This window comes from Scatophagus argus, chromosome 22 (genome assembly GCF_020382885.2).
Source record: "Scatophagus argus isolate fScaArg1 chromosome 22, fScaArg1.pri, whole genome shotgun sequence".
In the NCBI taxonomy this organism is placed as follows: domain Eukaryota; kingdom Metazoa; phylum Chordata; class Actinopteri; family Scatophagidae; genus Scatophagus; species Scatophagus argus.
In genome coordinates, this window is record NC_058514.1 from 468,181 (window position 1) to 496,176 (window position 27,996).

General features: G+C 45.3%; 1 protein-coding gene and 1 long non-coding RNA gene across 18 annotated transcripts; one reads left to right on the forward strand and one right to left on the reverse strand.

The window, feature by feature from the left end:
* Window positions 1-315: 315 nt before the first annotated feature.
* eps8a (epidermal growth factor receptor pathway substrate 8a) lies at window positions 316-27,263 on the reverse strand. 17 transcript variants are annotated; one of them, XR_006842223.1, is made up of 24 exons: window positions 27,052-27,261; window positions 17,459-17,546; window positions 16,152-16,219; window positions 15,259-15,326; window positions 14,999-15,160; window positions 14,533-14,682; window positions 13,884-13,966; window positions 13,675-13,811; window positions 12,437-12,510; window positions 11,963-12,089; window positions 11,036-11,124; window positions 10,878-10,952; window positions 10,484-10,632; window positions 10,177-10,360; window positions 9,960-10,093; window positions 7,991-8,102; window positions 7,638-7,778; window positions 7,491-7,526; window positions 6,184-6,207; window positions 5,808-6,054; window positions 5,451-5,634; window positions 4,868-5,000; window positions 1,085-2,306; window positions 316-994 (listed from the first exon to the last, which is right to left on the reverse strand). XR_006842223.1 is itself a non-coding variant. In XM_046379240.1 (24 exons), the coding sequence occupies exons 3-24, from the start codon at window positions 17,521-17,523 to the stop codon at window positions 2,196-2,198; spliced, it is 2,553 nt and encodes an 850-aa protein (XP_046235196.1). In that variant the 5' UTR covers window positions 17,524-17,546; window positions 20,935-21,158; window positions 27,052-27,262; the 3' UTR covers window positions 316-2,195. The 17 variants fall into 17 exon arrangements, 16 of the variants coding, with proteins under 16 accessions (XP_046235196.1, XP_046235202.1, XP_046235201.1 ...); XM_046379240.1 differs by adding an exon at window positions 20,935-21,158 and having other exon boundaries at window positions 316-2,306; window positions 27,052-27,262; XM_046379246.1 differs by having other exon boundaries at window positions 316-2,303; window positions 27,052-27,263.
* LOC124053773 lies at window positions 25,637-27,996 on the forward strand. Its single transcript, XR_006842224.1, has 3 exons — window positions 25,637-25,945; window positions 27,197-27,357; window positions 27,796-27,996. It is a non-coding gene; the product is annotated as an uncharacterized LOC124053773 (long non-coding RNA).

Below are 27,996 nucleotides of genomic sequence, written 5' to 3' on the forward strand. Positions count from 1 at the left end.
GGAATGCTGAAGGTCCAAACCTAGAAGGTTATAACCTTTTATTTAAAATTAAAATTTAAAATTTAAATGGGATATTTTCATCACTGTCACTTACACTCAACTAGTTAGTTAGATCTATCACTCGGGAAGTTTGACTAACACTGTAAAACTATGAGTATTAAAAACCAACTAAAGGAGACTGAGCGTTAGCAAAGACTGGGAGCCAAGTGAAGTTGGTGAAACGTGCAGATGCTAAGCAGCCAAACTGGTAAAACTGGTTATCTTCAAGACAATCCCACTTCAATGTCACGAAGGATAAACTCGGGACATGAAATGATTTTTACATTTTTTTATTGCAGAATGAGCAGATTTATATGGTCAAGGCACCATGAAATCTATAACCAGACAAATGCATTTCTGTCGTAAATTCTCTAATGTTTCTGTCCGATTGGCTTCTACATCAATTAGGTTACAACGTGGAGAACAAAACCAGTACAATCAATGCCACGGCGAGTAAAGAATGCAGGATCTGTGTACATTTACTTACATATTTGTACTTTATCTCCAGCTAGTGATGATCTGCTGCTCCATAGAAATCGATCAGAAAGCTGTGATTACTTTGTGCTGCTGTAGAAAATATTTTACTGATTACTTTTTTTTGTTTGTTTTCTAACATTTGAGAAACTTCCAAACAGATTTTGGTTGCTGATTTCTCAGAAAGAAGCCGGTGTGGGAACATTTGCAGCATGTGAGGCAGCTCAGGTACAAACATACTTCAAATGCACATCCTTTGCTTTTATCGCCACTGTTGCACAATACGCATGCACGCCTCACTTAACTGTTACCATCGCAGGTCCTGGTCTGGGACCAGTGGAAACACAAGATTAAATCTGTAGCCCACCTGAATTGTATATCATCTAGAGACTGAGATGGTGCTTCCACTCATGTTGTGTGACATGAGGTTATCTGTGGGCGGGGCCTGAGGCTACCTGTGTCTGTGGGCGGGGCCTGAGGACTACCTGTGTCTGTGGGTGGGGCCTGAGGCTACCTGTGTCTGTGGGTGGGGCCTGAGGACTACCTGTGTCTGTGGGCGGGGCCTGAGGACTACCTGTGTCTGTGGGCGGGGCCTGAGGCTACCTGTGTCTGTGGGCGGGGCCTGTTGCAGCTCTGACGACAGCAGACTACAGTCATTTCAGGGTGAGACTTAACGATGTGATTAAGCAGCCGATTATAAAACACTGAATTTTCCAGGTTTGATTCTTAACTTTCCTGCACAAAAACCTTCAGAGATTTTCTTAATTACTGTGCAAAAAGCTGATCATCAAATCTAACATTTCAGTCAGTTTGTGATTGTGTCACTAACTCTAAATCACATGATGTTCAGACATTAGACATTTTAAAGGATTTTCACTTTCACTCTTCCAGTCGATCACTTCTACTGTCAGTGACAATAAGTTATTGAACGTAAAATAAAAGATTACATATTATGAATGTCACGATTCTCTTGGTCTCAGTCTGGATTAGAACATAAACGAGCCAACTTTTACTTCAGCTCTTCTGTTTTCTGTACATGAACGCATCAGTAGTGTGAAGTTTGTGCTTCTAGTTTATCATCAACACATTCAAGTCAGAGTTAAACATCTGCTTGTCTCCAAGCTAAAGCTGTTGCACACACAGCACAACATACTGATTTATCTACACACAAGCTTTTTATGTTGTTCGCGAAACTTCAACTCGTCTCTGATTAGTTTCAGAGAGGAGTTGAATAAGAAGATTCTTGGATTCTTTATCAGATTCTTTCTGGAAACATTTTGTTCCTGTGAAGGTTTTGTGTTTCAGGAAAGCCGATGCTTAGCTCTGTGACTCCAGTGTGGTGATACCTGAGAGGCACAAACTACCAGCCACCTCCCAACATTAATACTGAAAGGATTTGCTTTGGAAAACGAGCTACCGAGCAGCTTTTCTTTTTACAAACGCCAACAAAACTCTCCTACCGCAGCCCCAAAAGTCCTCACGTGAACGTCAGGCAAACATGGCAGAACATTCTCTATTAACGTCAGCCGGCTGGTTTCCTACGGAGATGAGCTGAGGAGTTCCTGCCTGCGCCGCATGATCTCCACAAACTTGGCGTGGTCAGCCGCCGCCTGAGGATGGAGAGTGTGTAAAAAAACAAAAATGAAAGTAAAGTAGGAGGGAGGGAGGAGGCCATGTGGAGCTCAGTGGGTGCTGCCTTCATCAAAAGACTCCACCCCTGAATCACAGGTGCTGGCTGCCAGTTTCTCCTGCCGCCTCCTCATGATCTCCTGCAGCTCAGAGCCTGAACTCTTCTGGACACCAAAGACAGACGAGCAGAAGGAGGAAGTGGAGGACAGCATACAGAGAAGTGAGAGCAGAAGGAGGAAACAGAGAAGAAGCACAGGTTAGTCGCTGAACAACATATCTGAAATGCAAATCTTCATTTCTGCTGCCTCTGAAGCCACTGAAGCGACTCAGCATCTCTGCCGACACTTTCTGGAAGTCAGAAGATTTTATCAACAGCGAGGAGGAGAAAATCTTCTGGTCAGTCAAAGCCTGACGGCGCTGACTGCCTTTATATGGGCTCAACAAGAAGATGGACTCCATGTAAACTCAGTGAGCGGTAAGGAGCGTGTGCATTACAACATCTACAGCCAGGCGGCATGCTGGGAAACTGAGGGCTTCTCAGGCCTTCTGAAACCGACTGCACAAAGAGCTGTTACACCACCAAGTCACGTCTGAGGAGCACAGAGGGCAAACCATTACTCACCAAGACAAATAAATAAGTAAATGAATATTAAAAAAGAAAAACAGATATTCAAATGAATGAATAAAAGCTACAGATAACAAACCATCAACAACATAACCGAATTAATAAACTGATGTCACTGCAACATTTCTACAAATCTACATTTACTAGTAATTGACGTTGCTTTTATTTACATACGTCGAAATTAAGCAAAATGTAAAAATAAAATAGAAATAAATCAAAGTGTAGAAATACACTTAAGATATTCATTACCAAAATCAACCAACATTCATTTGATCACTAACGCATCCGTTCATTTGAGATTTCAGCCTCACATCGAGGCTTTGTTTATATTTTATATTTCAAAACGGCAGAACGTTTTGAAGTTTCTGGACATGAAGGATGTCGGCTCAGCCGCTGATGCAAAACATTCAATAAATAAAAATTAAATGAGTCCCAACGTGTTGAGGAAATGAGTGAGAGGAAAATTCAGTTTCTGTACAAACTGGGTTCGCTTTGTTGTTTCAGCGAAGCTAAGTTTAACCAACCCAAAGTGTAATGTGATGGAAAAAGTTTAAAAAGTTATTTTGGTACGTTAATGTTTCCAAGGTTAAGAATAAAAGGAAGTAAACTGTTCACGTGACTGACAGAAAGGATGGAGAAACTACAAAACAAGTGGCAGCTTTTAGAAAGATGACAGCTTCCTGCCAGTAACTTGTGGAAGAGTTTGTGATGTGTTGCAGCCATGTTGGAACATGAGACGTTTCCAGTCCAAACACTGATGGTGACGCTGATGTGTTGACCAATCAACGCACATTCAGGTCACTTTAGCTTCCTCTCTGCTGGGAGCTTTTTTGACATCCACGATTGTTCCCGCTTTCTTTCAGCGTGATTACATCCTGTTAGGACAAGCTGAAAACTACTCTGGTCCAAAGCCCAGTGCCACAATGAGCTCACTACTAATGAAGGCTAAGCTAGCGCACAGAACAAAGGTTTGTCTCTTCAGATCTCATTCCAGCCAAGAGAAGATCTAAATTCTGGTCTCTATGGGATTGACAGGGTCAGAGGGCAACAGGAAGTGGAATGTTCTAGAGCTGGTTCATTTAGGGACTTTAAGGAGGACTTACAGTGCAGCCACAGCAGGAGGGCGAATACAGGCGCTACGTTAAAACGCTGCTACACATGAAACATCCAGAACTTCGTTCAGACAGCCAGACTCAGGAAACGAGATGAAAAGGTATTTCTCTATTTATGATGGATTTCAAGAACAGCTGACTGTCGGATTTTAATGCAGAGGTGGGACAAGTCTCAAGTCCTGCCCAAACGGTCCAAGTCAAGACCAGCAGTCACAAGTCAAAATAGGAAAGTCACAGCTGGAGTCCCAAGTCGAGCAGGAGGATGTCAAGTCAGTCCAACAATCTCTGGTGTCAAAGTTGGTCTGTCTCAGAGTCGTGACACGAGTCCACACCTCTGCTTTGATCCGTCTGTTCTTTGTGTCTGTACTTTCTGTCAGTGGAAACATGTCCTGTGTTGTCTCCACTCTGTCGCCAAAAGTGAAGACTCTTTCATCACTTTAAAATAGTTTGACTGTCCCTTTAAATCTGGCCAACAGAACGAAGCTGTGAACATCCATCTGTGAACACGATACCTTAATGAATGTGGTACGAGACTCAGAAGACCAGAGGAGGGTCAGAAGAAAACCTGCAGGTGGAGACAGACACCACAGACCAGACCTTGGCAGAGTTGGGGGATGGAAAGCTTAAAGACAAAGACCCTCAACAGACCTGCAGCTGCCTGCTCAGCTAAACTTCATACAACAAAATCATCCAGTCAGCATGTGAGAACCAACACACTGCAAGGAAATCTCGTCAGAAAAGCTTTGTTCTCCTTCATGACATTCTGACAATAAGGACTGTAACCTAACGGTTTCCACAGCCATTTAATCATCAGTTCATCAATCGCTTCATCAGTTTCCAGGGTTCGAGCAAGCTGATAATCACTGACATCTAAACTCTTCGCTTCAGAAAAACATCTGAAACGGGAGACAAGCTGACACACGACGTCAGCAGGCGAGTTACGTCTGAAGCCGTTGTGGCGACATCATGTTTGACCTTTGACACCCACCTCCAGCGCCGCCTTCTGCACGGTGACTTGGCTATAGACTCGGGCTCCGTCATCGGGACAAACCGTCTTCAGCTCCTCCTTGTTGAGAGAGAAGAGCTGAGCTCCGGTCAGAACGCCGAGGCTGGTGATTGTGCTGCACAGAGGACAGGGACACAGTCAGGTCAGACGCACCTGGACACGTCTGGACACGTCCTCAGCGATTTACATGTTCACACAAAGCTGTTTTGCTTCAAACCTAAGAGGATGGACATGTTTGTCTCCAGCCTGTGGACAACAATGTCCATATGAATGTGAGATTCACAGCTGCACTGATGTCCATCAACAGAACAGTAATTCACGTCAGACAATTTTTTGATCCTTTCTGTTATCTGTTGGTCACACAGAACAACACATCTAAAGACATCTTGGACATCTTTTATGTGACATTTTAAAGACCAAACGATTCACTTTTATGACTAACCAACAGAGTTAATAAGTCAATAACAGGCATCATTTTGATTTCACTTGTCATAAATTTCACTCTCATTCGGGTTTCCCTGCAGACAGTGAACACATCCACCCAGCTTTGTTCTCAGAGACTCACACTGGGCTGAAGCCTTTGGCCTCTAACCAGGCTTTGACATCGTCAGGCGACGAGTCGTAGGTGATGCTGATGGACGGCAGGCTGCTGCTGCGAGAAGGAACCTGAAACTTCTTCTGAGCGCTGCGACCCAAAGTCAGTCTGTGCATCAGCTCATCCTGAACTTCCTCCATGTTGGATTTCCTGCCTGCAGGAGGAGACAAAGCAACAGACTGCAGTCAAAAACATCGTGTGGAAATGTCAGTGTCATCCAATCAGACAAACAAATTCAATTGGATGTGCCAAACTAACCAACTACAAATCTAACGACAGAAAAGTCAAAATGAAAACTGGACAGATGCTGATGTCTTCATCACTCACGGTTGACGGCTGCAGGCCTCTGGTTGCTGTGGTCCCTCATGGCGACGCTGCCGTTGTCGCTGGATGTGGTGCTGTTCTGGCGGCTGACCGTGCTGCTGCTGGCAGCTGGCTTGGCGGGCTCGGCAGTTGGTGGAGGCAGCGGTGGCGTGGGCAGCCTGGCGGGGGCAGGAGGAGGCGGCGTGGGAGCCGGAGGCATTGGAGTCACTACTGGTTTACTGGGGATGTAGTCTGACCGGGTCGTCTGCTTCTGATGGAGGACAGATTTAACAGCGAACTGATGTCAGACTTACTGTCTGTAGGTGTTTAGACAGACACAGACTGCACTAAAACCTCTGAACCTCCATGTTTAAAGTTGTGTTGTCTATTTGTTGTTTACCTCATTCAACTCTCCCAGTAGTTGCTGGAAACGTGAAATGAAACATAAAACATGGTGGTAGTGAAACGGTGACACAAAATGTTTTATTCACACCACTGCAAACTCACCGCAGGGGAATCTACTGAGATTATCGTCTACACATTTTGAAAGTGTTGACAAACACATCGATCAAACTCTAAATAACACCCAAAGGAACAGTCCGACACTTAAAAATGATCCCATTCTTATCAACATCGGATCTGAGATTCAGGACTTGCTTAGCCTAGCTTAGCACAAACACTAAAAGCAGAGGGACACTGCTAGCAAGTATAGCTACAAAACAGCAATAACAAACATTATGTAATATGTCTGTAGGTACTGCAAAGCAAGCGTGTCAGTAGCTCACTGATGGTAGTTAACAAACAATGCAGCTGTTGTTATGGTATTTTTTAGCTAACGCTGTTATAGCCTAGCTTAGCACAAAGACTGTAAACAGGGGAAATACAGTCAGTATAATCAAGATGGGTTTATAGCTGGTTGATGTTGTGGTCAGCTATAAACACACAGCATTTAACCAGCATTATGATAGGTGTTTCTAACTCATTGATAAATAGAAAATGTATTGGATGATAGCCATTTGTTGCTACCTGGTTGTTGCTAATACATGGTTAACCTAGCTTAGCACAAAGAGGGGTGCCAAGGGGAAACTGCCAGACAGCTAACACGATCGGTAAGGCAGCTGTCGCTAGCTGATGTTACTGTTGGCCACAAACAGCACATTTAACATTAATAACCATGTATAGCTAATGTTGTTATGGTGGTTACAGAGAACTGATTTATTTTAGCTAATCAATGTTCCAGTTTAAGCTAGGCAATCAGTGCTTAAAACAATGACTTGAAGAAGAGGGAAACTGCTAGAAACAGCCAAAAAAAGAAAAAAAAAAAAAAAAAAAGAAAAATTAGCATATCTACCATGCTAGTTGTTGCTAGCTACAGACTGGGAATACACCCAACACGGCAAATGTTTGTTAGTGGTTACAAATAGACAGGAAATATGTGTTACATCACGACATGTTAGCCTAGCTTTGCACAAAGGTTAGATGTAAACAGGTATAGAATTTGAGATTTTAAAAAGAAGACATAGTTTTAGCAGCAGTTAGCACCGAAGCTCTTTGTTTATCAATAAACCTGTAAATTAATCTTTTTTCACAAAATGTGAGACTGTTCCTTTAAGATCCACTGCAAACCACATACAGCATGAGCTCATATGGAAAACTACTGGAGAAAAATCTGGAAAACTTAAAATGCTCATCTCAAAGTCTTCCTACCTTGAACAACTCAAACTCCCTCTTTGGCATCATAAGCTTTAAAAGTTAAAAATAAAACACAGAGATGGAGGTGACAGTGATGTAATGAACCTCATGAGGTGATTTCTGATGAAGCATCCAGTGAACACTGACGTTCAGGTGTCTTACCTGTATGGTGTGGCTGTAGATGGGCTCTCCTCTGCCAGTGATGTCCACTGCTTTGGTAATCTCCAGGATGTTGTTTGGCACGTAGCCCGACGCCCCGCAGCCGTTACAAACCTTCCACCACTGCTTCCTGTCGTCAAGAACCTGACAGACCATAAACAGGGATTACGCGGTTAACTCAAGACTTAAGTTTAAGACTGAATTTCAAGAATTTCCCTTCAGGGATAAATAAAGGAATTCTGAATTCATAATATTTCACCTGCCAAGACCTATTGTGAACAAGTATATTTTATACTGATCTATGAAGTTAATGCATAAAATTATTTAAAATTACAAAGATAAATTACACCGTTTACCTCGACGACCTCGTCTTTGAGGACCGACAGCTCCGTATTGTTTCTCGCCACAAAGTCGTATTTAGATTTGGCAAACAGTTTTGATTGGCCTCTGCCGTCAGCAGCAAAACTTCTGAAATAAACCAACCAATCACAACATCACTGATTATAGCTAATCACAAAGTTCAGCAAAAAAGAGTCTGTGCAGCTACTGGAAATAATGAAAAGTTTATTTTTAATGACTAAAACTAATTAAACTAATTTAACTAAAATGAACAGTGAGACATTTTCAGATAAATCTCAAGAAAATAACTCAGCATTTGGATTGTAGCTACGAAATAAAAGCCCAATTCCAAAAAAGTTGGGATGCTGTGTGAAATGCAAATAAAAACAGAATGTAATGATTTACAAATCTGATAGACCCAGATTTTATTCCCAGCAGAACATAGAGCAGAGTGAGACGTTTTACTGTTTCATGTTTTCCACGGTGTAGCATCCCCTCTTCTTTTAAAAACAGTCTGTAAACATCTGGGAACTGAGGAGACCAGCTGCTGGAGCTTTGGGAGAGCAATGTTGTCCCATTCTTTCCCGACTGCTCAACAGTCCTGGGTCTTCTTTGCCGTATCTTTGGTTTTAAAATGCGCCAAATGCTTTCGTTTGCTGATCGATCTGGACTGCAGGCAGGCCAGTCCAGCACCCGGACTCCTCTACTACAAAGCCACGCTGCTTGGTCCCGCTCCTGGTTAGTCTGGAGGACACAGTGTCCCCGGGTTTCCAAAAAGAAGTTTAAATTTGGACTCATCTGACCACAGAACAGTTCTCCTCAGCCCATTTATAATGAGCTTTGACCCAGAGAAGATGGCAGCTTTTCTGGGTCAAGTTCATATATGGTTTCTTCAGCCTGCATGGCGAGCTGTGTTCACAGAAGGTGACTTCTGGAAGTGCAGTGATTTCCATCACAGAGCGTTCGTGATGCAGCCTCTCCGGATGATGATCTTTTGATGATATTATGTAATGTAGATTATGAGATATTCAAAGTCAAATCAACTAATCATTGAGGAAGATTACTTGGAAACTGTTCAACAATTTGTGGACACAGCTTTCTACAAATTGGTGAACTTCTGGCCATCTTTACTTCTGAGAGACTCTGACTCTCTAAGATGCTTTTTTCATATCCAATCGTGTTACTGACCTGACCTGCCAGTTAACCTGCTCAGCTGTAAAATGTTCTTCCAGCTGTTCCTTGTTGCTTCCACTTACTTTTCCAGCCTTTTGTTGCCCCTGTCCCAACCAGACAAATTCAAAATCAGCTGATATTTTTCATAAAATAGTAAAATGTCTCACTCTCACATCCGATATATTTTTTATGTTCTACTGCGAATAAAATACAGGTTTTAAGAGTTCTGCAAACCATTGCATTCTACTTTTCTGTACATTTTACACAATGTCGCAATTTTTGTGGAACTGGGATTGCATTAACTGGCGCGAACAACACTGGAGCCGTGGAGAAGCGTCCCGACTTCACATCAGGTCAGAGAAAAATGAAATTTAAAGACACGAGTCAGTGAGGGTGATTCAGTCTTTAGAGGTGAAGGAAGAAGGAGAAACATCTGAAGGAAGTCAGTTAGCATTTTGTTGGATTTTCAACAGCAGAGCATCAATCAACCTGAAGTTAAAGAAACATCAGAGGAGGAGGAAAAATGTCTTATTCTTCAGATCAATAGTGAGCATGTGACCAAACAGTGATATAAACACACCATTAATGCATATTTTATCAATAAATAAAAGCACAAGCAAAACACACCGATGTGTTGATTTTAACAGAACTACGTTTGTTTGTATTTCCGAAATATCTTAAATAATACATAAAAAAGTAAGTAATTATTTACGTCCTGATGAATAAGTCATATTTCCTCTTCCACAGATTAATGGACAGTAAAGTGCAGATCTGGGATCAGTTCTCCAGGGCGTCATGTGACCTCACAGTTACCGGTCTACGCGGCAGCTGACGGCCTGTTTAAAAGCAGCCACGGCCGCATCCTGATCCAGGATCTGCATGCGTTTGTTCGAGGTGTTGGAGAAAGCGTACCCGTCTGCAGGAGGGAACTTCTGCACTGCCGACTGCTGCACAAACACAAACAGGAAGTGAGTAAAACTTCAGCGACTTATGCCTGTTATTCATGGGGATGTGGTGTGCGGATATGAACCTCCTGAGCCAGTCTCAGTCTCAGCTCCTCTTGTCTCTGGATCTCAGCGCTGGCGAGACTCTCAGCCAGCTGAGTCAGCTCCTGCTCTCTGGACGGCATCACCGTCGGGAACGCCGGGGGCTCCCAGCCGTCCCGAAACTTCAGCGCACAGGGAGGAAAGTAATGATCCTTCGGCCACTCCAGCCTGAAGACGCATGTTCATGTGACAACATTTAACTTCTGGAAGCCGAGTGTGTGATGAGATCATTCGATACCAAATCCGACTTGAACATTAACGCACATTTCCTCTGACCCACCACCATCTCACCTGCATTTAGTCCACCCGTCTCCCAGCGTGACCCACAGATGCCTCTCCTCCGCTGTTCCCGAGGCATGCAGGAAGTCGATGGCCTCTGTGGTCAGCAGAGGAACCACGACGCTGCGAGCCAGATCCACACTGCCTGACGCCTGGATCACCTGGAGGGACGGGAGGGAGACAAGTGCAGGGTCAAACTACTGGTTCAGTTTTCAGTTTCAAGTTTCAGCTGTCAGAATTAGACAGTCTGCAGACACGTCTGTATGTCCACATACTTTTGGTCATGTGGTTTATGAACATACTGTGTAGTGGGTTTGTGTCCCCCCAACATTTGATTGAACAGCAGAGGGTAGGAACAAACAGATGAAGCTGTTTAAAGGATAAATAAAATGAAGTGCTGACTGACCATCCTGAGCGGAGTGAACAGGAAGTGAAGCAGGTCGACGGCGCTCGGGTTCTGGATGTGATCCTTCAGTTTCCCCTGCGGATCACAGAGTCTCTCTGAGGATGCGGTCACAGTGAAGTGTTTGTGTGTCTGTGGTCATGTGATGGAGATGCTCCTACCAGCTGGTTGAAGGCGTGTTTGAACTTCTGCAGGCAGTCGACAAACTCGTCCTCGGCGGGAGGTTTGGAGCGCAGAGTCAGGACGCCCTCTGGTGGACAGAAAGCAGAAAAACTTCTAACTGTCAACTTCATTACAAGGAAATGTAAAAGCTGGTGAAATGATTCAGCTGGTGATACATTTTTAAACAAGGTGGACACCCAGGACTGGTGTCACCTGTGCAGTATGAGACCAGGTGTGAAATCTGGGCCCGACCTGCCCTTCTCTTCCTGTTCTGCCACAGTGACACTGACTTTTGACCTTCTGGATGCAAAATGTCATCTCTTTTAGACACTTGTGTAAAACCTTGTCTTAATAATTTCATAAATTCTGGAGTTATGCTCACTGTGGCCTTCAATCACCAAATTCTCATCAAGTTCATCTTTGAGTCCAAGTGGACGTTTGAGCCAAAATTTGAAGAAAATTCCCTCAAGGTGTTCTGAAATACTGCGTTGATGAGAAGAAGACGGATGGACAACCTGAAAAACTGCGGTGCGGAGGCAGAAAATCAGAGGAAGCCTCCAGAAGACTCGTCATATGAACCGACTGGTTTGGAGCAATCTGAGACCTTTACTGTCACATTTGGGCTCAGTGGTCATGAGAGCACACGAGACAAACGCAGTAAAAATATCATCAGTGATATCACAAATATGTGAACGTTTATCACAACACAAACCATCTGTCTGCTTTTACTTTTGGCCTGAGGAGATCTCATGTGACTCCTTCCCTGTTCCATTAGTCCACTCTGTTCTTCTCACTTTAAGTCTCGTGTTTATGATGGAATCTTTTCTCAAACACAACTTTATTGTTTTAGTTATGTTCCGTGTGTCTGAGGAAGACTCATGTTGACAACCTGAACCACCTGGTGCTGAGCCAGCATCATTTCTCACCACCTGGACTTTTCTTTTTGCCTTTCTTGGTCTTCTTCCTCTTGGAGAGCTCGTTAAAGGCCTCAGCGGCCTTCTGAAGTTTGGTGACGAAGAACTCAATGTCGTCCAGGATGTGGTTCAGGATTTGCTGCCAAGATGAAAGAACATTTACAGGTTTGACTTTAGCGGGACTTTTATTCTGCACTGATTCACTGACATTAATGATTAAACCTAAACCAACAGACCAAAGGTCAGTTTTCCCACGGCTCCGACATCTCAGCCATCGGTCCTTTATGTAACCAGATTTGCCCCCAAAGCTTCCAAACTCTGATTACATTTAAATCAAACTACACTCCAATCAGCTTAAAATGTGTATGTATTGTCCTGCGAACCTAGAAGACCTCAGATTTAAAGACAGGCTGCAGCAGCGGGTTCACCAGCTGCTCACAGATCAGTGAAAAACTGAATTATTTGAAAGGGACAGACTGGACTCACCACGTCTCGGTCCACTCTGCCTGCCGTCACCTCCACTGGTCCGTCCTCCTCCGACTGCCGTCTCTGCTTCTCATCTGCAGACGGGAAATAACCAGTCAATCACCACTAATAATAACCAATCAGATCTGTAGGTTTACTGAAGCTGGATGAATTTAATGGAGTTCAGAGATAAACACGACACGTCTGTAGCCTCAGGTCGAATAATTTTTTACTTTCTTCGCTAAGTGATGAAATGTTTAGTCTACAAACCGTCAGGAAGTTGGTCAATATAATTTCCCAGAGCAATAAAATGCTTGTTGTGTCTGACCAACAGTTTAACACTCAAAGATAATTTATAACGACTTCTGTCATCATTACAAACTGGACTGGTGCAAGAACGTGGACATGGTCTACAGAAAGGGCCAGAGCCGCCTCTACTTTCTGGGGCGGCTGAGGTCCTTCAACATCTGCAGGACGATGCTGAGGATGTTCTATGAGTCGGTGGTGTCCAGTGCCATCACATATGCTGCTGTCTGCTGGGGCAGCTGCCTGAGGGTGAGGGACACCAACAGACTCAATAGAATCATCAAGAAGGCCACCATGTTGTGGGAGAGGAACTGGACTCTCTGACGGTGGTGTCTGAGAGGAGGATGCTGGACTTTCCCTCTCACCCTCTCCACAATGTGCTGATCAGCTACAGGAGCTCGTTCAGCAAAAGACTCTGACTCCCATGATGCACCACAGAGCGACACAGGAAATCATTCCTGCCTGTCGCCATCAAACTGTTAAACTCAGCACTGTGACCGACACACTCACTTTATATATACAACGTACATATTGGCTCTTTTACACATGTACATACCTGTATTTTTAAATTTTTCTTAAAAAATTTGAATACAGTTTTTTGTAAATACCTGTACTTGAGATTTTAGTTTTTTGTTTATCCTATTTTTATACTCTGCACTTTTCTCCTTTCTTGGTCGGGAATACTGCATGTGCAATGTCAAAAAACAAGAATTTCCCTCCAGGGATTAATAAAGGAATTCTGATTCTGAACAAGCAGCAGCCTGCAGCAGCGAGCTGCAGCCTGTGGATTTTGTCTCGAAAATGTTTTCTGGCGTCAGAAAGAGCTGCGTGCGAGCAGCTCTGCTAGCAGCTCTGCTAGCAGCGCACAGATATCACATGTTATGCACAGACATATACTGTACATCCAGGATCTCACAGCCCATATACTCCTCCTGCGGTGTGACATCACTCACGGTCTTGCTGCTCATTGGTCCAGGCCGACCAGGCGGCCGCTCGACTCTTCACGTCCACCTGATCAGACGCTGCCGGTGGTTCGGGGGCGGGAGCAGCAGGCGGAGGGGGGATGACGCCATCACTCTTGAGGATCATTCTGCAGACAGATCAGCCAATCAGCTGTCGGCATGACAACACGAGCTGCCGGTGTTTGATCATTGGTTCTTACTTGAGCGTCTCTGGTCTCTTCTTCACTTTGCCTCCTTTGGCATCGATCATGGCACTTTCTATGTCTGCATGGATCAGATTCGCCTGATGAAAGATCAACAGATTAATTTATTACAAACACACACGATAAACACTTTAAAAACCTTTTCAGACATTAAATCTGTAACATTTCTGGCTTTCTGGCTTTCGGACTTGTTTCTGTAAATCCTCTGCAATGACTTCATTTACTGATTCACTGAATCAGTGATGGTGTACCACAGGGCTCTATTCTTGGCCCATTGCCATTTATATCATATATCCAAACATCTAAAATTTACAGGCTGAAGAGCTTCTCGGGGGGTTGGAGATCCCAGAAAAGATTAAGTACATCCTTAAGGGGTTTTGTGGCTTCTTATGAAGCTTGTAGAGGATTTTAAGAGATGCCAGGGGTCCTTGAGGAAGTCACAGAGGTCTTTGAGGAGGTTCCACATGTCCATGGGGAGATTACAACGGATGAGGGTTAGTCAAGAGGTGCCAGGGGTCTCTGAGTGAGTTAAGTTTGCTCTGATTTAAACAAGGAGTCGAGCTGCTAACCAGGATTAACATTCAAATGCATAACATTTCTGTCTCTGCAGCCTCTGGACTGAAAGGACCAATCACAGGCAGTTTACCTTGATGTCATCACACTGGAACAGATGGAGGTCAGGTTTGGTCTGACCCGATTCTTTACACACCAGAGCCAAGATGGAGTCATAGCTGCAGGCGTTTATGACAGCCTGGCAGTGCTGGATGGTCCCGATGGGGAAGTTCTCCAACTCATTCTGAAACCAACAACAAGTTCAGACTGAAAACATCCTGAAGACTCAGCTCGGGTTCGCACTCAGTTTAAACAAAGGCTGCATTCAAGAGCGCACATGAGACTAAGGGCACCAGAAACTGTTTAAACTTCAAATACATTACAATTGTCATTAATCACAACAGCTAGCAACAGGAAGTAGACAGCAGACACAGTGGCATGCTGGGACATACGGGCTGAATAAACAACATGTGCACACAACTTGTGTAAGGTATTAAGTTAATCTGTTGAGACTTGCACTTATGTGTAACATCCCGCCACACGCCACAGTCACTTCTCACCTTCGTCTCCTGGTCGATGAGGCTCACATTTTTCTCCTCCACCTGCAGCAACATCTCCTGAGTCCAAACTTTTCCTTTAGCATCCAGCAGGCGAAGACGTCTGATGCCATCGTCCACCGTGATCATCCCATCCTTGCGGTCCAACATGAATGTGGTCAGGTGCTGAAGACGGCACAAGGTAACACAGCTTCACATGCAGACCTGAGAGCTGCTCTGGGTACTGGATTTACTGGGTTAAAAAGGTGAGCTCTGTGACCCACCTCCACATGGTACTGCGACGTGTCCGTCAGGCTGTTGATGCTGGTTTTGGTGAAGTGTTTTCTTTGTTCTGAAGGAGAGAGCTGAGCAGTTAATAAACTCTGTCGCTCACTGGCTTCTTATGACTACACATGGAGCTTCGGTTGTCAGAATCCGACAAAGAGAGATCCACAAAAACATCTCCTGCTGTCACAAACCATCTGTCCCTCTATTTTCTGTCACCTGTGCGAGGGGAAACATCAACAGCTTCAAAATATTGGGTTAAAAATCACTCACACTCTTTAAAATTCCCCTGAGCTACAAAACAACAGCAGCAGCTGCAAACGAAAAGCAGAACCACAACAAGCCTGATTTTAACTGAAGGTCTCACACGCAGCTCAGGCCTGAACGCAACACAGCTCGTATTTCTGCAGTTTGTTTATGTATCAGAGCTTCAGGTGGAGCAACAGCTAAAAAAAACTATGTTTTTCCTCATGGAAAAGTTTCACAGGAACTAGAATGTGGACCAGAAATCCACACTCCACTTTGTCCAACAGGAAAAACATAGCTAAACAGCTAAAACATAAAAAATAAGAGCAGAGTAAATCACACACACACACACACACACACAGGCTCACTTTGACTTTTCTTTTTGTGTTTGGCGGACGAGCGAAGGAAATAGATTTCATCTGATCCTGTTGGCAAAGATCAACAAGATACGAGAGATCACATGAACACGTTTCTTAACTCTAAACACACACACACACACACACACAGCCACAAGCTCGACTCTGACTGGTCCAGACAGATGACGGTGCGATCAGGAGCGAAAGGTCGGCTCTGCTGAGCTTTAAGCTCGGACACACCGAGCGAAGGGAAGCACTCAGGAGTTGAGGAGAGAACAACATGGACTCACCATAGAGAGCTTTGGCATGAGACCTGGCTTTGCTGTTGGGAGGCTCAGGAGACGGAGAACCATGACCACTGAGAGACAGACAGACAGACAGACAGACAGACAGACAGAGAAAGAGACAGTTAGTATGTCAGAGGCAGACGGCATTTCCAGCTCATCGACACACTGAATCCGATGACCTGATTCATGTTTCTGATTCTGATCAGGTTGTCTCTTGGACTGTTGGGTAAAGAATCCAGACCCTTTCTGTGTCTGACCTGAGACCAGCGTCACTCGTCAGCCTCTGAACGTGTGAGGACTCCATGCTTCCTGTGAAACAGGACGGCTGTCGTCCGCTCGCGTGTCAGTGAACTCAATCAGCTTCTGAAACTCGAGATCTTCACACATTCACACTTTATTCTGACTGATGAGACGTTCAATAATTAACACGAGTGATTCACGCTGACGAACGGCAGCGAGCAGCAGGACGACGCAAGACTGACTCACAAAATGGTCTTCAGGATTATTTCAGGCCGCACAGAAGCTTCAGCTCATCGGTTTCTTTCTCGTTTTAAAACGAGAAGCTGAACAACATGGCTACAGGCCTGGATCAGGGCCTGGATCAGGGCCTGGATCAGGGCATGGATCAGGGCCTGCTCTTCTCTCCGGTTCACTGACCTCATTGTCTGCAGCCTGCAGTCACATTAACTTTGGGAAATCAGCACAGCCGATTGAACGAGTGGGTGAATTAACGAGAGGACAGAGTTCAGGTTTCACTGGGTCAGGGTGTTCAGGTCCAGCACTCAGAGTCACCACAGACAACATGCTGTGTTCGTCCGCAGCTCAAAGTGAGTTGAGGTGCGTTTGTTTGAAAGGCCGAGAGGCCGCGTGTGCTCGGTGTGAAGACCTGCAGACGCCAACGTGAAGCATCTTCAGTTTCCATTAAAAATTAATTCAAGGTTTTCTTAGAAAACAACGGAGCTGCACCAACATTCATCATGTGGAGCTCAAAGTCAAACATCTCAGAGCCCTTTCATCAAACCTTAACTTCACCCTGAAAACTTCACCCTCAGCAGATTTTTATGAACACAAAACACGTGAGCGATGAGTTATTAAGGTTTAACAGGCTCTGCTTTACGTCAGAGCTCTGAAATGTTTTCCGACGATAATCAATGAGACTCAGATCAGATCCACTTAACTGCAAAAGACTGAATGGATGTTTCCTGCACAGACTGTGGTGTTTTAAAGGGCAAAATGCTCTAAATAACCTTACAGGCAGCCCTTAATGTTTTAAACTGTTCGTAACAAGTCACACAGGATGAAATACTGACTTGATCTGTGAATTGTAGGAGCCGAAGATGCCGGAGGCGAGAGCTGGCGTCTCATAGCCGTTCATCCTGCTTCACAGTGGACCCTCAGCTGCAAGGCAGACAGGCAGACAGACAGGCAGACAGACAGACAAGTTTTCAGCTTTTCTCAGTAAACTAAACTACATTCATCAGTTATTTGTTCACATATTCAAACAGGAAGTTTCAATCTCGTCTAACTGTTGGCTTTGAGATGTGGACGGGGCTGTCGTCCCTGTCGTCCCTGACAAGACTCAAAGCTTTAACCAAACTGTTAACGCAGTCTGTTGGGGCTGCAGGATTTGGTCTGATTGGGACAGAGAAACCAAGTCTTCAGATTAACGGAGCACAACATCAACGTTTCAGACAAACTTCAGACGGGCAGCAGGAGGCTCAGAGTCGTGGAAACTCAAGATCACATCATGATTCTGTTCTGAAGTTCAGAATGAGGAGCAGCCTCACTCACTGTTCAGCCATCTCCAACAAATTAAGCTTCCCTGCAAATACTATGCAACAGCAGACATGCTGTAAAGGACACGCTTTCAGCCTCCTCACACATCAGGAACCGAGAGGAACCGAGAGCTCCCATCCCTCCCACTCATTAACAAATCATTAAAACCTGCCCGTGGAGCAGCAGGGAAATGTCCCATCCAGGCTCACATTAAAAGACCTCGACACAAAAGAGTCCCCGAGGTGGACTATGAGCAGCCTCAGTGTGTCTGCACTAAACAACAGGCTGCTCCTGTATGTACAGTGCAGCCACGTGTGATTACTTTTCCCAGGACTCCATGTTTTATTCAGCCGGGACTCAGACTCCATTTTCCACCACGTATCCATAACAACAGCAGGCGGGAGGAGGCCTCAGTTATATCTGCAGCTCTGTGAGAGAATTCAAACCTGTGAGGCTGCGCTCAGGGAGAAACGAGCCCAGTCCAATCCTGGAGAAACTGATCTGACGGCAGCATCAAAGGTGGCTGTTTCAGTTCGGTCGCAAATCACACGGGAACATCACCAGAGACGCTTGGGGTTTGGACATGTCCTCCCTGTGTTTGGACATGTCCTCCCTGTGTCTGTACATCCCGTCTCTTCTCCTCTTTCTTCCTATGAAACACTTCTGACTGGTCCTCGTTTCCTGACCTGCTCCTCTGTGCGGTCTGGATGAATTCAGTTTCCCTTACATTTCCACCACTTGGATACAATGCTCAAAGGCGCCAACGGTGTGTTTGTGTGACAACCAGCTGGGAGGCGTTTCCATGGCAACATAGGCCTCCACCATCTGCAGCGAGCCGAGCCCACAGGGCACAGGGCTGCTTCCTGGTGCTGCGGTGTTTACTTTGTCAGGCTGTAGTTTAATATGTAATCAGCTGAACAGAGGTCACGTGACGCGGCTCACCTCTGATGTCACACACGGCAAACACAGCAGAGGACAAGCTGTTGGTCCACAGGTCGGCCTGAGCGAAGTCAGACTGAACAGAAAAGCAGCCAGAGTATCTAAAGCAGGGTATCTGCGATGTACTGATCCAGGATCAGAAGTTAGCCACAGTGAAAAGCTGATCCTTTATGACCCCGTGACATCCGGCTGTAAGACTCCAGAGGGAGTCGTCCACTTCCACTTCCGATCGCCGGCTCCTCCGGTCTGCGTCCAAGACACTGAACGCCAAATTGCTGCTGATGCTGCGCCATCAGTGTGTGAATGTGACAGCAGGGTGTGAACGTGACAGCAGGGTGTGAACGTGACAGCAGTGTAAGAGCACTCTGAGTGGTCAGTACGACTAGAAAAGCGCTTTAAGTGCAGTGCATTTATTTACCATTTGTTATGGCTCACGACTGGCCTGCAAGTGTGTGTGTTGTTTCTCAACATCACAGTCGACTGTTTAATCAAACAGTTAAAGTCTAACTGCTGTTCAAACAGACGTTTAATGAGTCACCAAAGAGGAAGTGACTTTGTGAGGACACAAAGCCAAACGTTTCTCTTCTCTGTTCATATGACGCTCAAACAACTTTCATATTATTACAGAGAACAAACAGATTTTTCTCCTTCTACTGGTAAACAAATCATTCATGTGCCTTTGACATTTACTGCTCACACCTGGTGGTGCGTTCAGGTGCTGAGGCGGAGGTCAGACAACAGAGATTCACTGTGAGTACTGCATTAATCAGCTGTGATGTCTGGAAACTCGGCTGGGATTCCAAAGAACACTCAGTCCAATCAGAGTCTCTCGCATTTGGGACGTCTGTCCCCTCAACGCGTTGGAAAACTTACAACAATTCAACAAAACGTCAGAAACTGCACCAACTGAACATGAACAACACCCGGTGTGGTCCTGGAACTCATCAGAGCTCCCAGGCGGACGTCAATCAGCTCCTGTGACTGGCTGACAGCATATTCTACTGTTTTCTACTGAGCTGAAACCTGATGATCGTCTTCACAGGGAACAAAGCAGCAGCGTTGGTGTCCCACAGAGGAAAGTAAAGAGGATTGGTAAGAAGATTTACATCGCTGTGGTCAACACACACGCACGTGCACACACACACACACCTCTAATCCCTACTGTCCTCCTCCTGACTGCAGGATGCTGTAAGACGTCCACGAGTGCAGCAACACCCACCACCACCTTCACTTTAGCAAGTCGTTATTCTCTGAATCAATTCTTAATTTTGTCCATTTTGACTTTAATCCCAAAATATTTTCAAATGTGTGACTACATTCTCAGATTTAGGAATTTAATCTCAGGCTAAAGTAAAACTTTTCATTTTTGTTGAAATAAAAAATCCTCTAAACGCAGAAAAGTGAATCAGTGTCTCTATTCAGATTTTAATTTCAGGAGTCTGAGCTTAATCTCAGATCAAGTCAGAAGGCTGACATGACTCCAGCCTTCTGACTTTAATCTCAGTTAATTTTCCTCGTGCGACACTCGTCGTCCTGCGTATTTCTGCCTCGCTTTAGAGCCTTTAAACCAACACAAACAGGAGTGTTGCTGGAGAACGTGACATTAATGATGTGAGCGCACACTCTGATTGGACTTAATGATGGCATCCGACATGTGAGCTGTGGAGTCGTGACTGGGAGCAGCTCATTGATTAATCGCCCTGTGACTCCTGACAGGATCGAGGCCACAGAGCTCTGCAGGGAGACTCATCATGTCCCTGTAACCTACATACTATACACACGGCACTGCTGCGACACGGTACCGACACTCGTTACAGACTTGGTAACGAGTTACTGAAACACAAGAACGTGTAAATCACAGAATGTGGGTTATTTAAGGTGGAGCGGATTTTTCTGCTGGCAGGCTAACAGTTTGGCCCTGCGTCCAGTCTTTGTGCTAAGCTATGCTAACCACATCCTCTGTGGAGATGTCACGCTGCTTCTTCAGGTTCTAACACTCATGATAACACCTCACAGAGACCACAGGTCCTGATGAGGTCAAGTCCAGCTGTAGAGCGTCCGATTTATTCACCTCCAGCTGTGTTGGATCAATCCCCATCCATACAGACTCTGGTATCGACTTCAGTCCTGCAGCTCTGACACTGGACTCATCAACACATGTCCACAATGTGACCAGGTCTCACACTGAAGACTGATGAGGAGGTCTCAAAGGGAGTGCATGTTACAGAAGGCTGAAAGTAATCCAGAATAATCCTGAAGCTGCTGATGTCTGTCCTACTGCTGAGGCTCTCTATGCTGTTAAAGACAAAGTCAAACATGTTCAAAGTGTTTGTTCAGCTGAAACAAGAGGACAAAACAATCAGGATCAGGAGCTTCAGAGCTGCTGTGAGCTGGACTCTGTTCTCCCTGGACGGAGCCAGACTAGCAGTTTCCCTCTGTTTTCAGTCTTTATGCTAAGCTAAGCTAAGCACTGCTCATTGTAGCTTCATGAGAGTGACTCTCAGCGAGGAAGAGGAGGAGGAGGAGGATTTCATTACAGCCACAGCAGATCAGCTGAGCACCAAACTGATCGTCCAACAGTCCAATCAGCTGTGTGATCTCAGGAATGACGAGGACAACCGAGAGCATCGCTGTACATCGCTGACCCACAGACAAGAGACCACACACAAAACTGAAGCCTGAACTGGAGTCCAGCCAGCAGACGTCACAGAGTCCACGTCCACACAGAGGACGTCACGCACAGGCTGCTGGGACACCAACATTCACTGTTTGTATGTTCAGGTCTAGCTTTTTACCTCCCGTTTTCTCCCGCTCTACAAACATTAGTGGACAACCCGGACCGGACAACACGGTGCGTTTCTTGTTTAAAAATAAACTGATTTTAAAGCGCTGAGTTCTATGCTCACAGACGGACCTGCCAACCAGCCACAGAGAGCTTACCTCTATGAAACGTCCACAGGTGAGTGTGTGCAGCAGCAAACCTCCACGGCGTCTCAGGTGAACCCTCTGGGTTTCATGTGTGACAGATTACTGAGGATTCAGGTCTCTGCAGGACCTGGATTTGCCGCAGCAGCTTGTTGTTGACGAGTTTAAGCCTCTAATTAATGAGTCATGGGCAGGTGGAGGAGGGTTGGGGGCGGGGTTTGTAGGCCATCTGACAGGTGGCAGACTGTGCGACACAGCACCACAGTACTCACCATTTGCTAGCCACACTTCCTCTGTCAGTAATTACTCTTCCTTCGCTCTCCTGCTGTGGTGCGACCTCGCCCTCGGAGATCAGAAAGTTCTTATCGACGGAGATAAAGCCTCATACCTTACGAGTTCACCTCTGATGACGGACGGCTGTTTGAGCAGGATTAAAAACAATCAGGGTCCAGTCAAGAAAACATGCTGAAAAACAGATCTAATCTGTCCTTTTAATGTTAAACTGTTATTTTAAATCAAATCAAACAATTAAATTTCCCCAGAAACAGAATACTTATAATTAGGATTAATTATCACTATTTTCTCTCGAGTTCTGAGAGGTAAAATCACTGTTCTTGTCAAAGGGGTCTGGTAGCCTTGAAGAGAGAGAACGGCTTTGGAAAAGCTGATGGTGTTCCTGCTGCCAGCACCAGTACACCACCAGTACACCATCAGTACACCACCAGTACACCACCAGCACACCATCAGTACACCATCAGTACACCATCAGCACACCACCAGTACACCACCAGCACACCATCAGTACACCACCAGTACACCACCAGTACACCATCAGTACACCACCAGTACACCACCAGCACACCATCAGTACTCCTGCTGCCACTCCACACTGGGAACACGCTGACCGCCATCTCCTGCAGGAAATACATTGAGTATACAAGTACCTCATACAATCACACTTCAAAAAAAACCTGAACTGTCCCTTTAACATCAGGTGACCAGCAAAACTCACACACTGACGTCTCAACTCTGTGCTGATGACATCACTGATCAATCAATGGTCTGAACAGAAAATCGATGAAAACAAACTGACTTTGGATACTCAAACTGAAACTCAACGTTACTGATCAGTAAACATGTGTACTTCCTGTTTGAGCTCACTGATCTGCTGGACTTCTTCCTGTCCTGATGACGCGACAACACATTTTTATTAAAAAATCATGACTTTCATCTCAAAATATAACTTTTATTTTTAATTAAATCCTAAACTATTACCACTTTATCTTCAAATATTGTTGCATTTCTTGTAAAACTGACTGACCTGTGAAAATAACTAAGAGAACAGAAGCAGGTTCAGGCGCTTTGACTTGACGAACTGATTTGCTTCTGTGTGTGTGGTGAGTCACAGAGGAGACACACGGGTTCAGGTGTTGTGCAGGTGTTCAGGAAGTGTTACAGGATAACGACTCCCCTCCGAGCTCGGGGATGTCCCGTCTGAACACTCTGAATACCTGCTGGAACAAACCTGGTTTCATGGAAGAACAAACAAACTGACCTGAGATCTGTCAGTGCTGAACCTTCAGTCCGTTCAGACGCGTCTCCTCATCAGTTTCGCTGTTTCCTCTAAGACAAACAACATGAACCCTCAGAGTGAAGGTTCACAAATCTGTGGGCTGCCCAGCTTTATGAACACGACACCAAACCCAGCGAACCCCGGACGGCCACCACGGGTCCAGCACAGACCAGATCCCCGACGGCAGCTGAGCTCGACCTGCCGCCTGCTGCACATAAGAGCGCATAAACAACAGTCTCATCTGAGTGATCAAATCCAAAACTGCATCCTGTATCAGCCTGAAGTTCTGACCGTTTCTCACCGCGCTGATTTCTGTGTCAAGTGACGGATTTGACTTGTCTGTTTGAAACACGAGCAGCAACACGTTCCCACTTCCTGTGCAGACAGGAAGTTACTGGACACAGTAACTGAGTCAATACACTGTGACACTACTACTATGAACACAGTGTTGAAATGAGCGCAGCTGCTGGGGGCAGAACATCACCCTCAAACTTTGCAGACATTTTCCCTAAATCCAACAACTGTTTTGTCTTTGGTCCACCTGTGAAACTCGACTCCTGTCGATCACCTGGAAAACCACATCAGTTTCCTGTTTCAGTCCCATAATCCTACACGGCCTCCAACACATCATGGCATCACCTGGCAGGTACGGTTACATCATCCCGTCCCCATGGCAACCAGCCCCTCACTCACACACACAGTCGCACAACGTGGAACCCGGGAGACGTCCGATAACAGTGAGTAACAGTCAACGGCAAACTACGACGGACATTTTTAGATTCAAAGAGAACATCAACCACAAAAATAATCAATAGTTTACTTATATTCCCACTGGAGAGAGAAACGGGTTTCACGTTGGACAGCAGGGCGACGGCGGGCAGAGATCAGCAGAACCACACTGGGCCTGCTCAGAGTCGATGAAAGGGTGTTCTCGGCTTTGATTTGCCACAGAACTTAGTTTTGGTCTTGGTTTGGGGTTTTAAAGAGAGGTTTTCTGGTTATTGGAGCAGTTTAATGATGCTGAAACCTGAGTCCACTATCAGCACAGCTTTCTACTGATTTACAGATGTGAGCTCTCAGAGAGTTTTCTCTGTAGCTTGTGTTTAATGATGCGGTGAAGGCCGTCAGCAGCTAACTGTGCTCCATCTGTGACGACACTCCTGATAGCGGTAACAACTGAAGACGCTGGTTTCCTCGTCTCGACTGGACATTCTGACACTGAACTCTGACCGAAATCGTGCGTTTTCCCCCCAGATGCTTTACTTCAGTTAACTTCCTCCATGGCTGGTTATTAAGAGACCCTGAGAGCTGGGAAACATCCAGAAATAGTCTGTGTCAGCCCCTCAGGAAGACGGCAGCAGGAGGAGGGATGTTTCCCATGAAGACCACAGTCCCAACAGAAAACAGATCCAGGACCAGCTGTGGACTTTAGTCCTTCACTATCTGACCAACACAGGAAACTTAAAATGGGACAGAACAGTTCACGTTACACAACACTCGGCTCAAAGGTCCTTCAAGCGTTCAGCATCAGCAAACAGTCGTTTTCTTAAAACCTGACAACCTCTGGAGAAAAAAAACAAGAAAAAAAAAGACAGCTAGCATCAGGCTAACAGTGAGCTAACAACAAGCCAACACTTCTGCCACTGGAAGATGTGCTCTCTAATGTTCAAATAAAGCCAAGAAACAGTCGAAAACATTCCAAAATTCACTGTCAGCTGTTAACAAATTCAACTGTGATTCATGTTGGAGCTTTAAGATTGAAATCCATCTACATTTTTTGACAAACGCGTGGTGACTTTCATCGTGAAGCAGCCACAGGAAACAGAAATAAAAGCTTAAAGTCAGACAGAGGTTGTACTTCTCCTGTGTTACATTTCTACTTCTGAAGCTGGAAGTGACAAATCGAACGCCCCCAAAGTCGGAATTCAACTCGACTCAGTCGACCTCAGAGGACACCGAGTTCACAAACCAAGATGGCTGCCTGTAAATAAAAGCTGTGGTTTTGCATGTTCTTAGTGCTTTTGTGCACCGCCTCACTGCTGCCTGTAGACACACAGCTACGGTCGTGTTAGACGTCAGCTGGTGCTGCTTGTAACCAGTCGATGCTGCTGTAACAAAAATGGCTGAATGACATTACAAGCGATCTGTCTTGTGTTGTGGCAAATGCATCCAACTCGGTTTTACCGGATGTGATGTCACTCCGAGTCCAGAGTTACGACTTACGAGTACAAATCGAACAGCTTGTTTTTTAAATAAGGTTTAAGGAGCCCCTGATGATTGTTCTTAGTTTACTTGGACTTGAACGAGTTTCTGATTCTCTCTGTGACCAAACTACAGGTAAAAAGAGGCACAAAGTGAAGTTCAGCTCAGGATAATTTTAGACTGCAGACTGTCCAGGTTATCTCACCTGAGACCTGCACCTCTCATAACTCCAATTACCTGGAGAGGTCACAGGAGAGAGAGCTAATGAGCTGCTGCTGCCTCTCAGGAACAAACTGTCCATTTTACACCAAATACTCATCAAACTTTTGGGAGAGCAGCAGATTAAACAGGACGAGCTACGTGTTTTTCCCGCTAAAATCAGGTGAGATTGAGCTGCTGGCTACAAGCTTCCATGTCAGAAATGACAGCTGAAGTCAAAGATAACAGGAACCGTTTGTTTGAAAAAGACAAAACGAGATAAACGGATACCGTGGAGACCTTCCGGTAACCCCAGCTGGAACAATAAGGAGCCGTGATATCTCTGTCATGCCTGGCAACCGGGCTCCATTCAGGCCAAGCCAAACAAAAGGGCTCCGACACACCGGGCAGCCGTAGACACACGGCCGTGGACAGACCGCCTGTTGCCCGGGTTGCCTCACACACACCTGTGCGTTAGCCAGCCTCGACGAGGCTCGTTAGCTTTTGTCGATAATTCAGGTGTATGTGGGCATGTTTCTGTCAGTGACGAACCGTATGACCACAGTGTGAAGCGCCGAGCTGCCCTTCACCTTCATTTGGCTCACGAACACAGCCTGCCAAATTCCATTCATAATTCCACGAGTTAAGGCGAACTACAGTATTTTTCAGTCAGGTTACGAATGTCAAATGTCGGCTTATACCTTAACTACAGTAGTCAGTCCGTTTGTAATTTCGGCAGGAATGTGTTCCACCATTAGACACTTCATTTGAAATAAATTCTTTCATAAAACTTGTTTCTTGTTCGCACTACTCGCTGTCGCCCATCACTACGTAACGCACATTTTCTTTTGAGGAGACACGAGAAATAACGTAGTAGAACAAGTGATATAAGTTGAATTTAAATCAATGGAACTTATTTCTGTGTGCTACGTGTGAGCCGAAATGAATATGTGATCCTGACACGTCGTTGAATTATGTTATTTTGTGTGGAATTGCCTGTAAATATCCACAAAATTATTTAATCGTAATTTTCCAAAGCGGTCTGGTGTGGCTGTCACAACAGCGAAGGGCCACCTTGCCTCCGCCAGAGCAGAAGGGCAGATCAAGTTGCTTCGGTCTGCATTTACATTTTCTGTTAAGGCTGAATATTACAGAGAACAAGCTGATAAAATCCCGATTCGAGCAGATACCTGAAGACAATCTTCAGAAACCGACGGTAACGTTGGTCTCCGGGTGGAGCTGAGGGAGGAATGTCAAGCGCCCTGGTGAGAATCATTAAAGCAAGCTTACCTGCAGGAGTGGGCTTCATAAAACATCCGCGTTAATCCGCGTAACGTTAGAAAAACATGGCACAAATGGAGGCTTTCACCCCCGGTCCGCACTGGTCTGTAACGGATCCTCTCTACTCTTTAATGTCCGACAAACCGAACTCTAGTTCGGGTACAGAAGTTCGTCGGCGGCTCAGCTCCGAGACGTGCCTGCTACAAACTGCACTTGATGATGAATGGTGTGGAAAAGCAGCAGCAAGTCAACCTGCGCAGAGCCTGAGGACTTTCACCCCTCAGCCGTGACTAGCAGGCGGCCCCGCCTCTTCTGGTATCCAAGTGGCACACAGCGGGGGAAGAAAAACTCAAGTACTCAAATACTCCGCCATTTTATTTGAGTGTCTGAACTCAAAGTGAAATCACAGCTTTTTGCTAATAATCAACGCCCCAGTGACAGAAAAGTTGCTTGCACTCAGCAAGTACACGATTAATGCAGAATGTGATGCTATTCCGCCATAAACTGTGGAGTAATACAAGAAAACCTTTAAACTAAAATCAGTTTTAATTTAACTTTTAGAAAGAGAACATTTGAAAATAAAATTTGTATGCTTATGTGTTTTTCTTAAAATAAAAACAAACGGAATAAATGGCTCGAAAAACGTGTCATTTTAAAGTTTGCGTGCGTTGTCACGTCAGTCACTTGTTGATCTGAAGGTAAGTGGTACAAAGGATGCTTTTCCATGTTTCACTCCAGCTTTTCTCTAACCAGAACATCTCAAACGAAGCAAAACGTGACGCTGCTGCCTCCACACTGAGCGGTCCAGAAGAGGTGAGCGCCTTGCAGTCAACACTCAGGGAGGAACCGCCGGCTGTCTCCATGTGTGAAGGTTAGGGCGCCCCCTGCTGCTGCTGGCGGGTCAGCTCTCACTTCAGATGTACAAGAGTACATTTAGGCTGTACTGAAGCACAA

Bases quoted from the DNA above. Each gene is read 5' to 3' on its own strand.
- eps8a (XM_046379240.1), bottom strand. From the start codon at position 17,523: ATGAACGGCTATGAGACGCCAGCTCTCGCCTCCGGCATCTTCGGCTCC. The intron at 7,527-7,637 runs GTAAGACACCTG...TAACTTTTAAAG, and splicing joins TCTACAGCCACACCATACAG to CTTATGATGCCAAAGAGGGA. The intron at 6,055-6,183 runs GTAAACAACAAA...GTCCTCCATCAG, and splicing joins TACTGGGAGAGTTGAATGAG to AAGCAGACGACCCGGTCAGA.